Genomic DNA, 23,744 nt, shown 5'->3' on the forward strand with positions numbered 1-23,744 from the left:
TTTGTAAAATGCCCCCTAAACGAAAGGGCAGACAGAGAGCGTATCCCTCGGCGCCTCCGTTACCCCCTGGGCAGCGTACAATCGGACAATGCACCCCAAAAACCGAAGGAAGTGGGCTGGTTTCTCCGGCTGTCGGGCCGGTTGTAGGAGAACACGACCCGACCACGGAACTGTTTTCTCTCAGCCCGCTAGATCAGTGACTACCTCCAGCGGAGCAGGAACCCTCAACACCGAGCCTAGAAGCAGGATCCGAAGCGGGTGCCATGACTTTTCGGCCCGAGGGAGAAGTGTTGAGTGTGGAGAACGCCCGGAGTCCCAGTTTGTCTGGAGAAAATGGAGCCGGAGGCCTTGAGCTGAGTGGGGAGCTGAATCAGATCAGCGGAAGCGGTGAGAACATGCCATCTTTTACCCCCCTCATACCCGGTGAAATTATTAATATCAAGAAACCAGAGGTAGTCACGATGGAGTCCTTGTGGACACTAACATCAATAATGGTGAAGTCTTTGAATGAATGTTCAGTGAATATAAGTACTTTGTCATCACAGCTATGTACAATAAATGAAAATTTTGGGAAAACTAAAGGTGAAACCATAGAAAAATTGAATAAAATGGAAGAAGAACTGAAACAAGTTAAACAAGTGCAGACTACTATGGTGCAGAACTTTGGGACTGTGAATAACAAGATTGAATACTTGGAGAACGCGAACAGACATTTAAATCTCAGAATACTGAATTTCCCAAGGGTGGTGGGAGAAATCCCTCGGATCACGATTAAGAGATATTTCTCTGAAGTTCTAGATATTTCCTCAGATAATTCTCCCCCACTCGACAAAGTTTACTTTCTACCTGTTCGCAGATCTCAACGAGGACAGTTAACATCTCCCAATGTCCTGGAAAATCTTACAGAATTCCTGGAATCTTCTACGTATGAGGTGGCGGAGAGAGTTACTCTCCTGATCTCCTTCTTTAATGATAAGGACTTGGGAGTAATAATGAGGGCTTATTTTAAGAAGTCCAATAAAAATTTCATGGGGGCTAATGTTGCTATATACCCAGATGTATCAAAAATTACCCAACAGAGAAGGAAGGCTTTCCTAGAGCTAAAAACAGAAGTTTTGGCTCTGGGAGCATCCTACTTCTTACGCTTTCCGTGTAAGTGCATAGTAAAGCATGGTGAAAATACTCATATATTTTTCCAACCTGAACATCTCAAAAACTTTGTTGAAGGGAAAAAACTTTCCCTCCAAATAAACACCAATGTCTGATCTATATACTAGATTAAGGTTAACATCTTGCAGCGCCGCTATTTTATTAAAGATATTTCTTTGAGAAACTCCTATTTTTTCGCAGTTACCTGCCCCCCCACAAGTTAGTGGTAAAATGGGTTTAAAAAGACAAAAGAGTTTGATATATATTTCCTTTATTGTTATCTTCAATGTGATTTGATGTGTTACTCTTTTGTAAACCATATTTCTGATTTCAAAGTGGATGCTTTGTATATTATGTTTGGAAAATTGATAAATAAAGAATTAAAAAAAAAAATTGCAACTTAGTTGTTAATTTGAATCAAGATATTTTTTACTTGAAGAAGTTGTGTGAATGCGGTCAGATTGATCTGATAATGGCTTTCCTCGAGAAACCAAATGTCCTGGGTCTGAAAAGATTCTGTGTGGGTGCCCCACCCTTTTGTGGAGGTGTCTTATTGCTAGGGTTACTTGTTGGGAGAACTCCATCCTGAAGCACATGATGGTTTAGCCACCAGTCAATTCTCTTTTAATTTCTTCTGAGACCCATACAATTGTTGATAGAGGCTGAGTTAGCTGATCCCATTGGCGGTGTAGACCCCATTGCAGGCAACAGATGTGAAGGAGGGTAAACAGGACCACATGTATGGCTGCCACCATATGACCTAAAACAATGAGAATCTGTTGGGATGTCGAATGCTGAGTGTTGAGCAGCTTGAAAATAAGTGAACTGATGGTGCTTGCTCAATCGATGGTAAATATGCCCTTTCTTGTAGCGAACCTATCCACTCTCTGATGAATTTTATAACTGCTGAGTTGGAACTAGATTCAACTTTCTGAAGTTCACCAGAAAACCCAGTTCCTGAAGATGGATCATCTTGTACAAGGAAAGTAACCCCTCTTCCTGAGAGGATACTGTGACTAATCAACTGTCCAGGTACCAGAAAAACAATTTCCTGATGATGCAGCTGTGCTGCTACCACTGCAAGGCATTTGATGAAGACTCGCAGAGTTTCCGACAGTCCAAACAGGAGTACTGTGAACTGATAATGGGAAGAATTCACCTTGAAGAGCAAATAGCACCAGTGGGAAGGATGGATGAGTATTTGAGTAATCACATCTTTCAGATGGAGCATGCACATCCATTCTTCCTTCTGGACATAGGAGAGAATTTTGCTGAGTGAATTCATTTTGAATTTCTCTTTGTGCAGATGGTTGTTCAGGATCTCAGATCCAGAATGTGCCTCAATCTATCTGAGTTCTTGGGGCTGAGGAAATATTGGGAGTAGAAGCCCTATCTATGCTATGATGCCAGGATGGCTCTATTGCCCATTGTTGAAGAAGCGACTGTATTTTCAGACAAAGCTGCATCAGATTAGATGGATCTGGATTGAGAGTTGTGCAATGTGGAGGGGATGGCAATTGGGAGAAATGCAAACAGTATACAGATTCCATGATCTTGAGGACCCACTGCTGCTTGGTTATCTGATGCCTCAAATTCAAGGCGGCCTGGATTCTGCCCCCAAAGGAATGGAGAACTGTTGAGTGTTTGAAGAGATCAAAAACTGTCCCAGATTTATACTGGGCCTGTTGTGTCATCTTGGGTTTATAGTGCTCCCTCTGGCAAGGTCTGGCCGAAAGTGTTTGCTATCGTTGAGCTGGAAGAGGGCAGAAGGCAGTACTGTTGAAGAAGGACAGAATGGGAGCTTCTAAAAATATCTCTTGTAAGAGGAGTGTCTTGAAGAGGAATGCTGTTCTGGCATAATCTGAATGGCCACATTCTGTTCTTTTATTTGAGCAACCATTTCTCTCAGCTTTTCACCAAAGAGTTTGTCTCACAGACAAAGGAAGTCCCTAACTTGTCATGTATATCTTCAATGATGTTACTTGCCGTAAGCCACGCTATATACCGGGTTCTGATGGAGGCTTCTGAGGTACGTGAGACAGAGTCAAATGATTTATAGTTTGCATTTTAACTTCATTTTCTTCAACTTTCAACAAGTGCTCACTAATCTCTTATTATGTGACTACTAAAAATTCACACAAAACATGCTTCTAAATAATTATTTCAACCAAATGATTCATGTCAAATGAAGTCGATACCTGGAAGCTGCCATGGAATGCTTCTTCACAAGTGCTTTGAGAGGCCCCCTTTGCTGTGCCAATGATGCCAATACAGAGCTGGAATGTTTCTTGTATGCATGCATCAAGATGGTTCCATGTGTCCTTATGCTATACATCAGAGCAAGGTGCAATGTTGCATCGAGTAGAGAAGACAAACAGCAGGTCCCATGCACAGAGGGTCTTTGATGTGTTATCTGCACTGGTAAGATGTGTATAAAAATCACTGGTTCACCATGTGTCAAGAGTTCTGATGTACTTTCTGCCGATAATGCTGATGTCTACTGCGTCAACAACACTGATGGGTCTTGTATCGATGGTGCTAATGCATCACCCTTCTTATGCTTTTCAATGCAGGTTTCAACGTCTCTAAAGAGTGATGCTGTTTGTTCTTTGATGCAGGATGGTTCATTCTACTAGATCCCAGAGCTTTGGCTTGTGCAGATGGGGGATTTTTGGAGGAGTTCCTGCTCAACTCCTTACCTGGCAAGGCAAATGATGCTGCACTGTGTGCTAAGACTCTGAAGAGATTTACACAATTCCTCAATTTTACTGGCCCAGGAATATTGGAACCATGAAGACATCCATCCACAGGTGTAGCATTTGCCTGATCATGGTTTGGCCTCAGGCACTGATAGCACATTTCGTGGCCATCCTTGCGGGACATTATCTTGCCGTAGATGCAAATCTTGAAGCTACTGATAGCAGATTAATTTTTTCCAGAGATGTTGAGGATGCAAGTTTGTTTATTTTTATTTTAAGCATTGAACAGCGCTGTTGTGGGTGCTGCAGAGGCAGCGAGGCAACTGAAAAAAAAAAAGGCTGAAGAAAATATGCAGAAAAATGTGTTTTTAAGAATATAGAGAAAACTATCTGGAGAGACTGAGTATAAGTCTGTGCTTGCGCTCAAGACAAAAAATGACTAGGAGGTTCACACGGCAACGCCTGCACAGGAACTCTTGCACATGCTCAGTAAAGCTTAAAGCTCTACTAGCTAGGGGAGAGCAGAGTCTGTAAGGTGCTGCCAGATGATGTCACCCAGAGTTATGGCTAATTCAGCCTGTTTGTTGACAGAAAATACTTCACATCATAACGAATGCATAGATAAGGATTCAAGTGCACATTTTAGTGGACAAAGTCCTTGATTTGCAAATTTATAAGTACCAACTCTACTTTAAGGCAGAAAACCTTAACCAGGGATCTTAAAAGTTAAATAAGGCATATTGAAGTAATTTCAGTATCTTTTGGTGGAATGGCCCAAAATGTTTGGGAGTATTAAGAGATGGCATACTTGAGCTCCAGGACCTCATAAATCATGAGGGCTTTTTTGATCTTTGCAGAACAGCCTTTTGATAAGATTAAAGAACTGTTTTTAAGTAGAACAGTTTGATAACAGCTATTATTTCCATAGAAAAGAATGTGTGATGATTTTGGGTAGGTCCCAACAGCAAAATATTCTTCTAACAGTTCTTTTAAGCAAGTTTAAAATATCACAATTGACAGATTTATGTGTAAAATGATACTATTGTACAATTAAGAGCCCTACAGGGATTGATATATATGAACAAAAAGTTGAAAAATCAGTGTTTCAAAAAACAAGTTTTCTTTTTTTTTTTTTAAATCAAACATCGATGGCTACAGATATAATGCTTTTATTGTTCTAGTCATTAAAATGTAAGTTCCAATGACTGGGCATTAACTAAAGCAGCAAGAGTTGCATGAGATGAAAAAGACTTTCCTTATGCGTTTAACCTTCAGTACTATAAGGTTAATTTCAATCTTCACCCATATCTCCAGTGTGATCCCAGGAACAGGTAATCACAGACTTCCCATACTACTCTCCCAAATCCTCAGATGTGACACTAGGCACAAGATTTATGGACAGGCTAAAGTAGGGCAAGAACTTTTGGATGAGAAAAAAATCTTACATAAAAAAAAAAAACCATGCACGTAAAATCATGTGCAAAAAGTGCTGTGGAACTTTTGACTCTTCTTAAAATGTAGCACTTCCTGCCTACAACTGGGGACAGAGCAAGATATACGATTTTAAATAATAAATAAAACTTTTTGTTTGCACACATTTTTCTGTGAAAATGTTTTCCCTTCCCATAAGTTAAATAGGCAGTTACCCATGGCCCAATCAGGGTGGAGAGGTGAGAAGAGATGGGGGGAGGGGGGGGGAGGGAGAGGGGTCAGCTGTTCTTTCTATGGGATAGGTGGGAGGGAGGAAGGGAAGGGTTGCTGGCCAGGGGGCTTCCAATCAGCTATTCTTGCCAAAATGTTAAATAAATAAATAAACAAATAAATAAATAAATGAGGGCAAGCTGGAGGAAGGGAATATTGCCGTATGTTGGAGGTGTCAATCTGTGACAGATCCAGCCATGGAGTAGGAAAGAAAGAAGGATTATTGGCCCGGAAGCATGGGGATGGCTCGTGAACCTGTGACAGATCCAGTCATGAGGAGGGAGGGGGTGTGTTTGTTCCCCTAAAAAGTAGTCAGGAGGGTAAATCATCTGTAGCTGCTCAGATCTGCAAATAGGTCTGGTTTTCAGAAAAAACCCAAACATGTCATTTAATATCATTCTTGCATCAACTGTATTGTCTGAGTACTCATTATGGGTATATGGAGAATCAGTTTTGTTTGTGAGCAATTATGACCATAGTTGTGCACTTTTTGTTCTATTCAATTATAATCCTGAATTCTGTTTGCTTCCAGTAGGAAGATATATCAGAAGTATAACATTTTTCTCACCTCATTGAATTCCACATCCTTTGTTGCAGCTAATTCAAAACCTTGCTGTTGGCTTTCATACTGCAACACTCTGATGAGCATCTGGTACACTGTCCGGACATCATTTCCATAGAAGGACTGTGTGTGATTGGTCGCATTCTGCAGCCCTCTAGCAATTTGGATTGATTGCTCACCATCAAGTTTGGTCTCATTGCGATGCAGTTTCTCAATCTGAAATGTGAAGAGGAAAGTCATTGTAAAACAATGGTGGATTTGCATTTCGAGTCTGACCAGTAGTGAAAACTCTTCAGAGGGATAGACGTGTTAGTCTGATGTAACAAAAATGACAGAGTTGGGTGGCACCTTATAGAATAAACAATTTATTGATGCATGAGCTTTTGAGGACAGAATCCACTTCAACGGATGCCATGGACTCTGTCCTCAAAAGCTCATGTTTCAATAAATTGGTTAGTCTATAGGGTGCCACCTGACTCCTGACCAGTAAGTGTTGCTATTGAGCAATGGCTGAGATTCTCTGCCTCTACAGCCCCAGCTGGCCTATATGCAGAACCCAGGTTCAGGAATCAAAACTGGAGTTCCCACATGGCAGAGTATAGCACTACCATTCAGCCACTAAGCTAGCCTGGGCAGGGCAATTTTGATCAGTTTCTTATAATATCAAAGGGCAAGATAAACATGGGCCCTAACCAAGTAGCTGTTACAGTCTTAACACAAAAGGTCAAACTAACAAAGAGAATGAAGAAAACAGCACACAACAGAATGCCCCAATCAAAGGAAAACACAATTCAAATTTACAGAGGTCAATATTGAAAAGAGTTTGCCTGGATAAATTAAGTTACCTGGACAAACCCCAAAATTTCAATTTTCCACCCTGCTGACTGGCAAAATTTTACTCAAATAACTTTTTACCAGGATAAAATTTAGCCAGCTAAAAAAAGGAAAGGGGGGGGGGGCATTCTGAGGGGCCGATGTCATAAAGTGCACTGAAGCTGCCGCGGGTTTGTGCGTGCATATAAGCACGCTTGAATGCGTGTTTTCCTGCGCAAATCCTTATATGGGTATGTAATAAGGATTTAGTGTGGGGGAAAAAAGCGTGTACAAGCTTGCTTACAGACCCGTGGTTTTTCTGCATGCGTGCACACTAATGGCACACGTGCATGATTATCTACTCATGGGCAATGGAGGAAGCTGTGCCAGCAGGGAGATCAGGTTAGTGTGGGTTTTTAGTGCCTGAGTCAGGGTAGGAGGTAAGTGAAAGCACCGGTGTGGAGACCGTTTTTTTGATGCTTTTGCGGATCAGCCAAGCGGCAGCCGGAACGAGTAGAGAGAAGGCAGCTTCTCAATGAGGCAGAATCGCTGATCTGCATTTCACACTCTCGCCAGTGGTCGGAGTCCGATCATGAAGGGGTTAGATATTGTTCTACCCACCTTCACATCAACTTCTGGACCACTAATTTATTCATTTTTTTTTAAAAAGAAAAGATTTTGCCACGAGAATCAATCGCGGGTGTCCACATGCCGATGGGTGTCTGTGTGGGTTTCTGCGAGGATGTCTGCGTAAACCACATAGGGCCATTAGCTCACATTACTGCGCACATTATGGCACCTATGTTTAATGTGAATGGATTTTATGTGCGTATCTAAATAGCATACATGGCCGTTATTACACCCCGTGAACCAAAAAAATCCACACAGAAACATCAGCCTGGATTTCAGCACGGGTCTTATTACATTGGCCCCTGAGGGAGTAGCCAAAATGAATCCAGATATCGCTCATATTCAGCACTATTTGGATAAAATAAGCTGAGTAAACCTAGTCAGGGAAGTCATGATCCTAGTGTTACCCGGGTAACTTCAGGGGTTATATTAAATGGCAGACTTACCTGGGTAAGTCCTGCTGAATATTCAGGTTAAAGTCACCCAATTAACTTTACCTGGGTAATAATTTGCTTGCTGTACAGCTCAATATAAAATAAATAAATGACTGACTTCTAAGAGGCCAATATAGTGAAGTGTGCCGAACTTTGTGCACACTTGAGTGAACAGTGTGAACACGTTTTCTACATGGACTTCTAGGCAAATAAGCCCAGTAGAAAAATAAACTTTTCACCAAACCTTTTTCTACATCTCATTGAGGTTTAGGTAATTTTTTTTTTTTTTTTTTGCAAAAATAGCTTGTGATACTGAGAACTCAGGCTGAACTTTAGCTGTTTTCTCTTAAGCTTTTTATTAATCACAGAAAAATGTATCAAAAGCAATTCTGCTTACCTCAGGAGTTCTCAAACCAAAAGGTAGCAATATTAATCTTCCCTAGGCTACTTCTTTTCCCTGGGGCCCCCATGTTTCTCCCTGGCCTAACTTCTTATCTCCTAAGGAGAACCCCTCAGAGAGGAATTCCCTTCCTCTATGTGACTTAAGATGGACCAGGCTAAATGCCTGGTCCTGGGCTTTTAAGGCAGGCCTAACATACACTCCTCCACACAGCTCTGAAAAGCGGTGCATTGTTTAGTTATGCATTTGTACTTATGAGCTGCTTTGCATAATCTTGCATCACATCACTCATATGAATTAAAATACAATTTTCACAAACATAATTTTTCTTAGTAAAAGGATAAACAGTACACACTGTCGCAAACAATGTGCAGAATTTACCCTTTTAGCACACTAAGTAGCCTTTAATACATCAGCCTCTGTGAGGATCAAAACTTCATGTAAGAGAAAATAAAAACATTACTCAAAAAAAAAAAAAAAAAAATCCCATGAGGGAACAATTCCAGACTATGGGTGTAATTTTCAAAGCTATTTATATGCATAAAACATGGTTTTGTGTTTTTAAATAGCTGCACTAAAAATAGCCTGGGTTGTTCGTGCATGCAGAAATGTGTTCGGGGTTGGGGTTGTACCCTACAAAGAGGAGTGTAACTTCATGAAAAGCTATTTATACACATACTGAGCCAATTACCCATGGATTTTCAAAATCAACGTATGTTTGTAAATTTGCTTTGAAAATCCTCAGTGAAGTTTACATGCACAATATACACACAGACTTTTCCATTATGTTATAAAAGTTGCCCTTCCTATGTAATAGGTTGAATTTGATAACCACTCAATGCCCTGATGCTCTATTTCCCCATCAGGTCAAAGTAAGTTTGCATTTTAACTTCATTTAACAACACTGGTCGATACACAAAACACTTCTTACCATAGTTTTTAGCTCCACAAAAGTAACTGTGGTGCAGTTGAAGAGCTCAGGGGGCAGCCATCCTTTATCCTCACTGCAATGTCGAATTGCATTCCCTAAAGAATAATGCAATTGGTTAACAAAATACAGCAATGAGTCATGTGATGGCTCAGTTAATTCTTAATTTCCAGGAACAGCTTTCTAGTAAAATATGTCATCACCTTCTAATTTAACAATCAGTCTTTGTTCTAACTTGTTTCCAGAAGTGAAAGTTTAAATGCTTTCTGCATAAGAGTGTTACAAAGGTAAAAAAAACCAGTAAGGTCCCTGTTCTTAGGAACCTTCTAGGGGGGCTCACACAATGGAATACCCAAAATGAAAAAACAAAGTTCCTTACCTGTAGCAGTTGTTCCCATAGACAGCAAGACCATTCAACCACAAAAGTGGATGATGTCCTCCAGTGGCACCAAGGTGAAAAACATTCTCAGAGCTCAGAAAGACCTACACGTCTTTCTGAGCATGCGAGGGTGCTCCTGCACAGCTGCTGGCCCACTAGCTCACTTATTTCTTCACAAACTAAGCTTCAACTCTACAGGGAGAGGGTGGGTTATGTCTTGCTGTTTAAGAACACCTGTTACAGGTAAATGGCATTGTTATCTCTGTGGACAAGCAGGACTAATGTCAGGGGACTCCCACGTTCAGGGTTGTGGTAAGAATTTGTTTTTCTCGATTTGGAATTAAAGGATTGCAACCTGAATGAAGTGGTGAAGAGAGACCTGAATTCAATCAAATAAACTGTTAAGCACTGCCTGACCAAAACTATCTTGTTTGGAGGCTTCTTCAGGCATTAGTGTTTAGTAAAGGTACAGACAGATGACCAAGTAGCCCGCTTTGCAAATTTGTTTGAAAGAGACAGAGCAAAGATATGCCAACAAAGTTGCAGTAGCTCTAACTTGGTGCGCCTTTACATTACCTTGTAAGCTGAGACCTGCTTTAGACTAACAAAAAAAAAAAAGCAGTCAAGATATATAAGTAGATATAGATTACTTGGAGGTCAATATTCAAAGTGATTTAGATGGATAACTCACAAGTTATCCATTTATATTGCAAGATTTGAGGTATTCAGCCACCTATCCTGCTAAACTATAGCTGAATAAGTTATTATCTAGCTAGAATTTAGCTGTATAAAAAAAAGAGGTGAAAACAAGCTTTTTAAAACATTTTTTTATTTGAAAGAGCTTTCAAGCGAGGAAGAAAAAAGAATGAAGGAATAAGAGAAAGCATAAGAAATGAAAATGCATAGATCCAAAAAGCAACTAAATTTGGGTTGAAAAAGCAACATGTCCTTTCACTTCAGCAGAAGAAAAGAGACTGAGGGAGCTCACAGGGTGGTGGGCTGCATGGGAACACCAGTGCATTCTCAGAAAGTCTTATAGGTCTTTCTGAGTTCTGAGCGCACACATTTTCCATGTTGGCACCGTCGGATGACGCTACCCACTTGTGTGGCGGACAGTCCTGTTTGTCCATGGGGAACCACTGTTTTCTTGGAGGCTGCACCTCCTATTTCTTTATGTTGTGGTACACAATGCACACATACAATATCCAGTGCTACAGAGCATTTAAATCCCATTCTGGACTATAGCACTTTGACTAGCAAGATTGAACTATTCAACTTATTAAAAGCTTAGATGACACTGCCAGTACCGGAAGTATCAGGTTGTCATATACTTGTGTATACTACTGCAGTGTCTCTCACACTGGGAATGGTAGTTGATCTGTAAATGTGTCCCAATTTGAAAAAAATGTAGGACAGTTAGTGATTTTTTAAGCTTAAAATTATTTTTAGATCTGGTGTGAAATTATGAATAAAGCTTTAGTTTTATAGCCTTGTTAGCATAAACAATGCAATAAGAAAAGAATTACAAGCAGAGGTCTACAATGATTTAATTTCATGGTAGGATCTGTTATTTTGCTGGGTTCTAACTTCATCCCAGTCAGAAAAGGTTTTGAGTCACTGCCCCACTAAAGAATTCATAATATATGCCCTTTCAGAGAATTTATTTCCATTGCTGATAATGGACATCAAGAAAAGAAAGGCAAGATATAAATAATGATCTTTCTTACAGTACATAGTCTCACAGCTTGCAGCTCATAAAGAGTCAGAAGGTTAACAACTACTGTTGTGGGATTTCTAAAGCTTTTCTAGGCTTTCATTTTGTATGATACTGAAGATTGCTAATGAAATAAATATGAGAAAAGTAAACCACCGAGTCACTAACATGCATATAAGTCAATTGCAAGCAGCAGATATCATGAAATGTTATCGGGCAGACCGATAGAGATCAAAGGAACATCTGTTTTAGAGATGCCTGCTGCTGACCACAGAGGCACATTGAGGTCACTGCATTCTCTGAGCCTAGAACAACATCTCTAGGAAGTACTAGTTTTGTTGTGAAAAGAAACCAGACACTCCATGATATGTTAAAAGGCTATCACATACCAGTTGCATTCTATCATAATTCTAGCATCCTGGTTTATCCCTTGAATAGACAAGAACTGATAAAAAGCACTGTACTAATGAACTGGGACTCTCTTATAATTATGAAAATTCAGTGGACAGCATGCATTAGCTTTCTGATATAAGTATATAAAAATTCACTCCATACCATAAAAATGTTGGTTATATGCTCAATGTAGATGGCACCTAATGTTTTCACATGCTTCAGATACTAATTTTGGTTAAACTATAATAATCTGATCCAGTTAAAAGAAAAACATCCCTAGATAAGACATCCTATGAATTAACATATACAGTACTAATCTGGTAGGGGGAGAGGCAGATCTACTCCTGGGGTAGGATGGGAAGGGGTGGCAAGGCCAAGGGAAGGCCAAGGATATGGCTTCTAACCATTTGCAAACTATCATGCCGAACAAGAGCACATTTACAGGCTAAAAGTGTGTGTTTAAATATAGTTTTTCCTACCAGGGCCTTAGCACACAGTATGTTAATGACTAATGACATCATTAGCATGCTATTTAAATGTTTAGCATATACGAACATGTTTAAATTTGAAGTTCCTGCACATATGTTAAATAGCTCATTAAGGGCTTAAGATCCAATTTTCAATAAGCTACTCAGCAGCAAGGACAAAGCAGAGTTGCTTACCTGTAACAGGTGTTCTCCCAGGACAGCAGGATGTAGTCCTCACATGTGGGTGACGTCATCAGATGGTGCCCTGTGAAGGAACACTTTTGTCAAAGTTTCTAGAACTTTGACTGACACACTGAGCATGCCCGCATGCCATAATCCCTGCAGCAACAGGGGTCTCCCTTCAGTCTCATTTGTAGCAAAAGGTGCGAGCAAAAAATAAAATAATAAAACAGTTTCAGACCCTACTCCGCAGGGTGGCGGGTGGGTTTCGTGAGGACTACATCCTGCTGTCCTGGAAGAACACCTGTTGCAGGTAAGCAACTCTGCTTTCTCTCAGGACAAGCAGGATGGTAGTGCTCATATGTGGGTGATTAGCAAGCTACAGGCTGACATATTTAATTTGGACCAACAGCATACAACTTGTGCAACAAGCACAACAACTGGTGTATTGCTGGGAAAAATGAGGCAGCCTGAAAACCACAGCAGATGGAAGTGGAAGGAGTTGGGATTATACTGGAAATAAGTTCTTTAAGACGGATTGGCCAAAGGCAGTCTTGACGTCCTTCCTTGCCTAGGCAGTAATGTGCTGCAAATGTGTGTAGAGAACTCCATGTTGCAGCTTTACAGATCTCAGCAATTAGTACTGAACGATAGTGTGCTACTGACGTTGCCATGGCTCTTACTGAGTGCACCTTCACTCGTCTCTGAAGAGGAAGACCTGCTTTCTCATAGCAGAATTCGATAGAGTCTGCTAGCCAGTTGGAGAGAGTTTGTTTGCCCACTGCAACTCCCAGTTTGTTTTTATCAAAAGAAACAAACAGTTGGGTGGATTTCCTGTGGACTGCAGTGCGGTCTAGGTAAATTGCGAGTGCACATTACAGTCCAAGGTGTGTAAAACTCTCTCGCTTTGGTGAGAGTGAGGCCTTGGAAAAAGGTGGGCAAGACTATAGATTGATTCAGGTGAAAGTCGGTTACCACCTTTGGAAGGAATTTAGAGTGAGTACGGAGGACCACTCTGTCATGGAGGAACCTGAGTATATGACAAGTGCTTGTAACTCACTGACCCTTCGAGCAGATGTAATGGCTACTAGGAAAAGAACATTCCATGTAAGAAATTTAACATCAACGGAGTGCAAAGGATCAAATGGGGACGCATGAGTCTTGCAAGTACTACGTTTAAGTCCCATTCAGTAACTGATGGCCGTAGAGGGGGCTTAAATTGCAGTAGGCCCCTCATAAACCGATTCACAAGGGGATGTGCTGTTATTGGAGCATCCCCTACACCCTTGAGGTAGGCTGAGATAGCACTGAAGTGTAGCCGAGCCGTACCGAGGAAGTCTGGAGACCAGAGTCTGAAAGGTGCCAGAGATAGTCTAATAAAGATGGAGTGGGGCAGGAAAAGGGTTCAATACCTTTTTGCATGCACCACATGGTAAATCTATTCCACTTAGAACGATAGGATTTTCGTGTGGAAGGTGTTCGTGAATCTACAAGCACTTAAGAGACGTCAGTTGAAAGATTGAGCAGTTGTAGGATCAGGCATTCAACATCCAGGCTGTGAGGGATAGGGTCTGGAGGTTCGGGTGGCGTAACATGCTGTGGTCTTGAGTTATGAGATTGGTCTTGAGTTATAAGAGGTCGAGAAGCATGGGAAACCACACTTGTCGAGGCCAGTACAGGGCTATGAGTATCACTGATCCCCTGCCCTGTTGTAGTTTCACGAGAGTTTTGGCTATTAGTGGTATCAGAGGATAGGCATATAGTAGGCCTGTGTTCCAGGGGCAAGTGAAGGCGTCCATGGCTAACGTGTTTTCTTGCCTGTGCAGGGAGCAGAATCTGTCCACTTTGTGATTCAGTTTGGATGCAAAGAGGTCCCAGCATTGGAAGATTTTGCTCGCTACAGAGGGATCCAGAGACCACTCGTGGGGATGAAAACATCGACTGAGGCGATCTGCTACTATGTTCTGTATGCCTGCCAGATAAGTGGCCCAGAGAAGCATGGAGTGTGCAAGGTCCCAGGCCCAGATCTGCGCAGCTTCTTGGCAGAGCAGGTAAGAACCTGTTCCTCCTTGTTTGTTCAAGTACCACATTGCATCTGTGTTGTCTGTCTGTATGAGAACAGTCTTGTGTGAAAAGCAGTCCTTGAATGCATATAGAGCATAACGAATGGCTTGAAGCTCTAGGAAGTTGATTTGAAACTTTGCTTCAAGTTGTGTCCAAGTACCCTGAGTTTGAAGGTTGTTTGGCCAGACCTTACCAAGGTGGCTCAGCACTATCTTTCCTGTCCACCAACCAGCATGCCAGTGAACGTGTCTACTCAATGACAAGGAACATCATGAGCCCTCATTATTCAAGGCTGGCATCAGAGTTGCTGAGAAAAGCTTGTTTATTTGAAAATCAATTTGCTAGAATTTCTATGCAAGTGGCAAGATGACAAAGCATTTTGAAGGCCTTTCTTCCACTCTGCTACTTGCCATGCCCAAGATGCACCACCTTAGGAGTCTTGCTGCCACTGCTCTGCCTATCTGACATACCCCTTAGGAATCTTGCTGCTACTGCACTGCCTACTTGCCACGCCCCTGATATATCACCTTACGAGTCTTGCTACCACCACTCTGCTTATTTGCCATGCCCTTTATATAGCACTTTAGGATTCTTGCTGCCACATGCCTATCTTCCATGCTCCTTATATATCATCTTTGGGGTCTTGCTGGCACTGCTCTGCTTACCTGTCATGCTCCTTATATACCACCTTAAGGGTCTTACTGCTATTTTGCCTACCTGTCATGCGCACCATTTAGCACTCGTTTGGCCACTCATTTTTCAACGTGCGTCTATTATCCCTTATACTGTAAGAGGTAATAACACCTCAAAAACGCACGGCCAATCTTGCGAAAACTAATAGCGCTCATCACATGCAAATGCTTGTTGATGAATCTATTAGTTAGTCCCTGGGATACTGAAAGTAAAATGTGCTGCCAAGCCGCACATGTTACTCTTAGAAATTAATGCCTGCCCAAGGGCAGGCGTTAAGATCTAAGCAACCCGGGAAAGTGTACAGAAAAGCAGAAAATACTACTTTTCTGTACACCCTCTGACTTACTATCCTAGAGATATTAAGTCGGAGGCACTAAAAATTAAAAAACAAAAAATAAAAAAAATCTGCCTATCAGCGGGTTAAAAACAAACCAGACGCTCAATTTTGCTGGTGTTCATTTTCCTAACCCGTGGCTGTCAGCTGGTTTGAAAACTGATGCTAGAAAATTGAGCGTCAGTTGTCGGACCCGCTGACAGCCACCTCTACCGCTAATAAGGAGGTGCTAGGGACGCGCTATTGTCCCTAGCACTTCCTTATTAGTGCGACACCTAATTTAAATGGAGAAATTACTTACCTGATAATTTCATTTTCCTTAGTGTAGACAAATGGACTCAGGACCAATGGGTACAGTGTGCTCCTGATAGCAGCTGGAGAAGGAGTCAGATTTCTTTCTGACGTCAGCACTACATATACCCATGCTCAAGGCTCTTTTCCTCAGTTTTCTCCTCGAAAAGCAATTATGGATATATTTGTGTTTGGATAATTTTGATTAATTTGGCTAACTTGATTAACTTGAAACTTGATTTCTCGGATTGGATGACAAGGTTTCTAGCTGGAGACCACTAGGGCATTCAACCGAGAAGCGCCGCCACCTGGTAATATGGGTGTCTGAACTAGAAATAAGGGTTGGCTTACCTGTGCTTGTGTTGCACTTGGGGGGAGGTTCCCCTGGGGCTTCTTGATTGCGAGGCAGCCATGGGTGGGGTGCTGAGTCCATCTATCTACACTAAGGAAAATGAAATTATCAGGTAAGTAATTTCTCCATTTCCTAGCGTATAGCAGATGGACTCAGGACCAATGGGATGTACAAAAGCTACTCCCGAACCGGGCGGGAGGCTGCCCATGGCCCATTTAGTACTGCCTTTGCGAATGCTGTGTCCTCCTTGGCCTGAACATCCAGGCGATAGAATCTCGAAAAGGTGTGGATGGAGGACCACGTTGCCGCCCGACAGATCTCTGCGGATGACAGCATCTTGGTTTCTGCCCAGGACACTGCCTGGGCCCTTGTAGAATGGGCCTTGACTTGTAGAGGTGGGGGCTTGCCTGCCTCTATGTAGGCCGCCTTGAATACTTCTTTGATCCAGCGGGCAATGGTTGCCCGTGTGGCTGCTTCCCCTTGCTTCTTCCTGCTGTGAAGAACGAACAGATGGTCCATCTTTCGTACAGGTTTTGATCTTTTCAGGTATCGGACTAGGAGTCTGCCGACGTACAGGTGGCGAAGAAGGCGTGAGTCTTCAGAGTTATGCTCGTCTGGAGATGGCAGTGGTTTAGATGGAAGTGAGATGGTTTGGTTTAGATGGAAGTTCCATCTAAACCAAACCAGAGATGGTTTGGTTTAGATGGAAGTGAGAAACCACCTTTAGCAGGAAGGAGGGTACAGTGTGCAGCTGTATGGATCCCGGCGTGAATCTGAGGAACGGCTCCCAGCATGATAGTGCTTGAAGTTCGGAGATTCGACGAGCTGAGCAGATTGCCACGAGGAACGCTGTCTTCAAGGTCAGGAGACGTAGGGACAGACCACGAGTTGGTCTGAACGAGGATCCTGCTAGGAAGTCTAACACTAGATTGAGATTCCATAGGGGTATCAGCCACTTTAGAGGTGGTCGAATGTGCTTGATCCCTTTTAAGAAGCAGGAGATGTCTGAGTGGGCCGCTAGGCTGCTGCCGTCCACCCTGGGTTTGAAGCTGGCCAGGGCAGCCAGTTGTACCTTGATGGAGTTGAGAGACAACTCTTTGCTTACGCCATCCTGCAGGAATTCCAGGATCATGGGGATTTTGACTGTCCGTGGAAGGATGTCGCGGCCCTCGCACCAGGCTTCAAATATTCTCCATACTCATATATATGTTAAGGAAGTGGAGAACTTGCGCGCTTGGAGCAGTGTGTCTATCACTGGTCCTGAGTATCCACTCTTTTTCAGGCGAGACCTCTCAATGGCCAGACCGTAAGTGAGAATCTCGTTGGGTCTTCGTGGAGGATCGGTCCTTGCTGCAGTAGATCCCTGTGTGGAGGTAGGCATAGAGGGTTTCCCGCTAGAAGTCTTCGCATGTCCGCGTACCACGGTCTTCTTGGCCAGTCCGGGGCCACTAGAAGTACCAGCCCTCTGTGGTGTTCTATCTTGCAGATGATTCCGCCCAGTAGTGGCCATGGAGGGAAGGTGTACAAGTAGGTCCTCCTGAGGCCAGGTCTGGACGAGGGAGTCGATTCTCTGGGACAGCTGTTCCAGTCTTCGGCTGAAGAACTTGGGAACCCAGGTGTTGGGCCCGGTTGCCAGAAGATCCATGGCTGGTGTTCCTCAGTGATTTACTATCCGCTGGAAGGCTGTTGTCGACAATGTCCATTCCCCTGGATCCAGACTTTCTCTGCTGAGGTAGTCTGCAGTGACGTTGTCTTTTCCCGTGATGTGGGCAGCTGATATCCCTTGTAGGTTTGATTCTGCCCACGTCATTAGGGGTTCTATTTCCAGGGACACCTGCTGGCTCCTAGTTCCCCCCGGCAGTTGATGTAGGCCACTGTTGTGGCGTTGTCCAACATGACTCTGACTGATTTGCCTTGGAGTCTGTGGCTAAACCGTAGGCAGGCTAGTCTGACTGCTCGGGCTTCTAGTCTGTTTAAGATCCATGCAGACTCTTCTTCGTCCCATCGCCCTTGAGCCATTAGCTCCTGGCAGTGGGCTCCCCATCCGTGCAGGCTTGCGTCCGTAGTGAGCAAGGTCCATTCCGGTGGTGATAGGCTTGTTCCCTCGCTCAGGTGATCTTCTTGTAGCCACCATTGTAGTTGGTTCCAAACCTTTTCCGGTAGGGGGGCGGAGTAATTTTGAGACATCGGGTTCCATCGAGACAGTAGGGAATGCTGTAGGGGCTGCATGTGGGCCCATGCCCATGGGATGACTTCTATGATTGATGCCATGAGTCCGAAGACTTGGAGATAGTCCCATGCCGTGGGGAGAGTGGAATTCAACAATGCTCGTAGCTGTTCCATCAATCTCCTTCTCCTTGTAGGGGGAAGGGTGACTTTGTTCCCTTTGGTATCGAACCAGACTCCCAGGTATTCCAGGTATTGGGAGGGTTGCAGGTGGCTCTTGGGTGTGTTGACGACACACCCGAGGTTGGGACTCTGGTGGTTGCTTGCTGGCTTTCCTCTGGCGATTTCACTCTGATCAGCCAATCGTCCAAGTATGGATGCACGAGGATTCCCTCTTTCCTCAGTGCTGCCACTACTACCACCACGGTAGGGCCTGGAACTGGTAGCGATGGCCCAATATCGCGAAGCGTAGGAAACACTGGTGGATGCGATGGATCGGTATGTGAAGATAGGCTTCTGACAGATCCAGGGAGGTCAGGAATTCTCCCGGTTGTACCATCCTTATGACTGCACGCAGGGTTTCCATGTGGAAGTGGGGTACCTTCAGGTAGCGATTGACTGTCTTGAGGTCCAGTATGGGCCGGAATGTTCCCTCTTTCTTGGGCACGATGAAGTAGATAGAATAGTGCCCTGAATTTTGTTGGTGCGGAGGCACCAGTGTTATTGCCTTTAGGGAGAGTAGTTTTGATAGTGTGGTTTCCACTGCCTTCCTCTTGGAGGGGTCGTTGCACGGAGAAATCACAAACTTGTCCAGAGGGATGCTGTGGAAGTCCAGGTAGTATCCCTCTCGGATGATGGATAGGAACCAATTGTCTGACGTTATCTCGACCCATCTTCGGTAGAAAAGGGCAAGTCTGCCCCTATGATCTCTTCCTGTAGATGGGTCTGCTGATTCTCATTGCGTGTTGCAGCTGGGGCCTGGTCCTGAGCTGGCTCCTCTTTTGTTGTGTCTGCTCCGAAAGGACTGTCCCTTGTCGGCGGGGTGGGGGGCTTGCTAAGTGTTTTTGTATGGTCTATAACGCTGGGATCCTCTGCCCTTGGGTGCCTGGGGAGAGGGGCGTTGGTTCCTCTTGCTCCTGTCCTCCGGTAGACGGGGTACTGTGGACTCGCCCCATTTGTCAGCTAGTTTGTCCAGGTCGCTTCCGAAGAGGAGTGATCCATTCTCGTGAGCCTCATATATTAGAGGACGCTTCGGCTGACCAGCTTCGGAGCCATAGCTGTCTTCTGGCTGCCACTATGGACAAGAGGCTCCTGGCTGAAGTGCGCACCAGGTCTGAGGTCGCATCTGTGAGGAATGATATTGCCGGGTCTAATGCCTCGATTGGCGTAGTTGCGTCCCTGGCCATCGCCAGGCAAGCACGTGATACCACGGCACAGCAAGCAGCGATCTGTAAGGTCATAACTGATACATCGTAAGACTTTGAGAATGGATTCCTGCTGTCTGTCAGGAGCATCCTTGAGGGAAGCTCCACCCTCGACTGGTATGGTGGTGCGCTTTGTGGTGGCGCAGACCAAGGCGTAGACCTTGGGAAACCTCAGGAGTTCCTTCGTCACGGGGTCCAAGAGGTAGAGAGCATCTAGGGCTCGACCCCCCTTGAAAGTGGCCTCTGGGGCGTCCCATTCCAGGTCGATCAGTTCTTGTATGGCCTTTAGCGTAGGAAAATGGCGTGAGGTTTAGCGGAGCCTGGCCAGGAAGGGGCTCGCCTTGGACTCTGCTGTGTTGCATGTGTCCGGGATGGCCAATGCCTTCAGACTCGTGGCTACGAGATCTGATAATTCGTCTTTTGGGAAGAAGCATAGAAACATAGAAACACAGAAGTGATGGCATAAGAAGACCAAATGGCCCATCCAATCTGCCCAGCAAGCTTTCACACCTATTTGTTTTCATACTTATCTGTTACTTTGACCGCTGAGGTCAGGGCTCTTATTGATAACGTTTTGGTTCCAATTCCCTTCCACCTCCACCATCGATGCAGACAGCAGTGCTGGAGCTGCATCTAACTGAAGTATCTAGCTAACCGCTGTAATAAGCAAGCTACTCCCGTTTGTTTACCCTGCCTTTGCAATTCAGTCCTTGTTGGTTGACTGAATATAAATCCTCTTTACTTCATTTCCCCCTGTCGTTGAAGCAGTGAGCTGCGCTGGATATGTATTCCAAGTGAAGTATCATGCTTAATTGATTTGGGGTAGTAACCGCCGTAACAAGCAAGCTACACCCATGCTTGGTGCGATGCGGTTCCGTACCTGGAGGGAGTTCCCCTTCTTCCAGGGGTTCTGGTTCCTTCTCCGAATCATCTGTGTCCCCTAAGGGGAGGTATTTGTCCAGGGGTGGCTCATCTGGTGGAGGCCAGGAGGGCCTTGGGAGGTTCTAGGCCACTGACGGGGGTTGTGGTTGTGCTGCTGGTGGTCCTGTCTGTGCGTGGATGTAGGATTGTAGTTCCATGAAGAATCCCGCCCAGTGAAGTTGCCTGGGACCGCATTGGGTCCGGCGGCACTCCCCGAGGGCCCCCACTATGGAAGGGCTGAGTCGGGAATAGAGAGGTCCGGGGTAGTCTTGCTGGTAGATCCGGAGTCCTCTACAGGCTGATGGGGACCTTGTCTCGGCTCTTCGCACAACAGGCACAGGGCGGAGGTCACCTCGGGCTGTGCCGCTTTCAGGTGGCATGCCGAGCAGAGGACTGGCCCTTTAGCTGTCTTGGACAGCGGTGCCATGATTTGCGCGTGTATTCTGTACAGATGCGCATGCTGGGAGGCCTGGTTATGCGTTCCGGGTGCGCCTACGTTGTGTGCCAGGAACGGAAGATGCACGTGTGGCTGTGCGCACAGGCCTAGTTGTGTGCTCAGCACTCTTTGTGCGCGTTGCTGTGCGCGCGGCGCTGTGCCACAAGTATTTTATGCACCTGGCTCGCTGCTGTGCGCATGGCTCAGTTGTGCGGACAAAGCGGCGACTAAGGGGGGGGGAAATGGCGCCGGCGACCACACGGGCAAGATGGCGGTCCCCCCCCAGAGGGTCTCCAAGTGAGAGGACCCTTGAACTGGATTGGGGTGTAGCCCGGACGGGGCTGCTCAACCCGATTAGACAGGTGCCGGAGGGATGATCTGTGCGGTTATCCGAGCCTTGGAGACTAGAGACTTAGAGAAAAGTTTTCTACCTTACCTTGTCTTGGTGCTTCCGGGTCTCTTGCCGGGCGGTCTCCGATTGCGGGGAAAGAGGGGAATACCTTCACCACCGTGCTCGGTCTTGCACCCGCTGCCTCTCAGCCGCTCCCTTTTCAGGGGGCTAAGTCCACGCCGGGACCGAGGCTTATCTCTGAGGGATCTCAGAAATCACCTCAGGAATTCTTGACTGGGGGAGGGACCCTTAGGTATCACTGCAGAAGAGCGGGGCTCATCTGTAGGCAAGATTCTTTCTCTTTCTTTCTTTTTTGAATTTGGAGTTTGGTTTTCTGACGCTGTGCAAGCGTGTGTGAAGTCCCGAACTGCTATGGAGACGGAAAAAACTGAGGAACAGAGCCTCGTGCACGGGTATATGTAGTGCTGACGTCAGATTGAAATCTGACTTCGTCTCCAACTGCTATCAGGAGCACACTATACCCATTGGTCCTGAGTCCATCTGGTACAAGCTAGGAAACAGAGAATCGCGCGCTCAGGAGAGGTGCCTGTGCGCGCGTCGGGAGAGCAGGCACTCAACACGGAGCGCCGGTTCTCCCGCACTTTTTACAGAATCGGCCTGCTAGTGAGGAGGCAAGGTAGAGTGCCCCCTTATATCTGGATAAGCAAGGACAAAGAACCCTAATACTCAGCAATATGAGCTGTGCAGCAGCTATCCATATATGGTGGTGTTCTTCCGTGTAAAAAAATACTATAACTTGTAGCATCACATAAGCAGCAGGGGAAACAGAGAAACAGAAATGACAGCAGAAAAGGACCAAATGGTCCATCCAGTCTTCCCAGCAAGCGCACGGTAGCATCTGTTGCGCCCTGCAGGTTTCCCCAATGCTTAACAGATTCCCAGTCTGTAAAAGTCAGGCCCTCGTTGGTTGCTGCTTGAATCCAATTCCCCATTACCCTTGCCATCGCAGCAAAGAGCAATGTTGAGTTGCATCAAAAGTATCAGGCTTATTGGGTAAGGGTAGTAACCGCCGCATCAGCAAGAACCAGAACAGAAAACTGAGGCATCTCTCGATCATGACCTTTGGCCAGAATAAGAAATCAGCTGACTGGGTGAGATTTCCTTATTCCTAGAGCAGCTTAGCTGAGTATAGTAGACAAGCTATATGACAATGCAGGTTAAACTGTAGAATGACTACACACTATCCAAAAGGGAGTGTGGGGGGCACCCATAACTAGCGTTCATTATTCTGCACTGGGTGAGGTGACCTCAAACTGTAATTGAACCAGATTCCTGTTGCCTATATTTTCATGCACGCTTTTCTGTAACAGGTTTGTGTAGCAAGAAAAGAAGAAAGAGTAGACATTTAAGTGGCTAGGCTACGAGAACCATGAAGTACTGCAAGCTGAAATAAATACTTTCATACAAAACTAATAAATTAATTACATATATTGCTTTCTAACTCCAAACATAGATTTCCTAAGAAAAGCTCGTGTGGCCCACTATTTGCTAAATATAATACATTCACGTAACATTTTTATACTTTGTTATGTTTGTCTAATTTTGCATTTTATTCTGTTGTGATTATTACTGTGATTTTGTATTCTACCTCGGGCCTCTGGGAAAGGCAGTACATCAAACTTAAGAATACATAGACATTTGAATGTTTAACTAAACCAGCACTCAACTAAGAATGGTTCTGGCTTTCCTTGCACTTACCTATAGAACCCCTAGGACAAGGTACAGCTGCTGGTTGTCCAAATTTAGTCTGTGGCCACCATATGCCAGCCTCAAAGGCCTTTGGACATCCATTGTAAATCACTGCATGCAAGCAAAAAAAAAAAAATATATATATTTCTGAATTCTTAGCTGCTTTCTAACAATTCTCTCATGTGGTTTACCAAAATATTTTCAAGTAAACATCACCCTTTTCATTGCTAAGGTTACAGCAAAGATCCCATGAGACAACAGACTCATTATAGCACATTCAGGAGTGGTTAAGTAAATGATAACCCTCTCAGTTACAGTGTACAAGGGAACAACAAGAGTATTTGTGATACTGAAAATACAGATTTCAAAGGCAGCATGGGACTACTGGGGTTATCAACAAAATACAGCAATGTTCAAGTCAAAGTACATTTTTCAACAATACAGAATCTAAGCTCTTCACTTTATTTTAATAAATTATCTTTGTGTGTTCATATTTGTATTCAATTCACAAGA

The 23,744-nt window shown here is 44.4% G+C and overlaps 1 protein-coding gene across 3 annotated transcripts in view; it reads right to left on the minus strand.

The window, feature by feature from the left end:
* CELSR1 (cadherin EGF LAG seven-pass G-type receptor 1) overlaps positions 1-23,744 on the minus strand; it is a 564,861-nt gene that overhangs the window by 119,926 nt on the left and 421,191 nt on the right. For all 3 annotated transcript variants that reach the window (XM_029617243.1, XM_029617241.1, XM_029617244.1), the window contains exons 16-18: positions 23,241-23,342; positions 9,320-9,414; positions 6,118-6,327 (exon numbers count right to left, since the gene is read on the minus strand). In XM_029617243.1, the coding sequence (XP_029473103.1) occupies positions 6,118-6,327; positions 9,320-9,414; positions 23,241-23,342 (407 nt within the window). The remainder of the gene's footprint in view (positions 1-6,117; positions 6,328-9,319; positions 9,415-23,240; positions 23,343-23,744) is intronic.

The sequence above is a fragment of the Rhinatrema bivittatum genome, chromosome 9 (genome assembly GCF_901001135.1).
Source record: "Rhinatrema bivittatum chromosome 9, aRhiBiv1.1, whole genome shotgun sequence".
Taxonomy (NCBI): Eukaryota; Metazoa; Chordata; class Amphibia; order Gymnophiona; family Rhinatrematidae; genus Rhinatrema; species Rhinatrema bivittatum.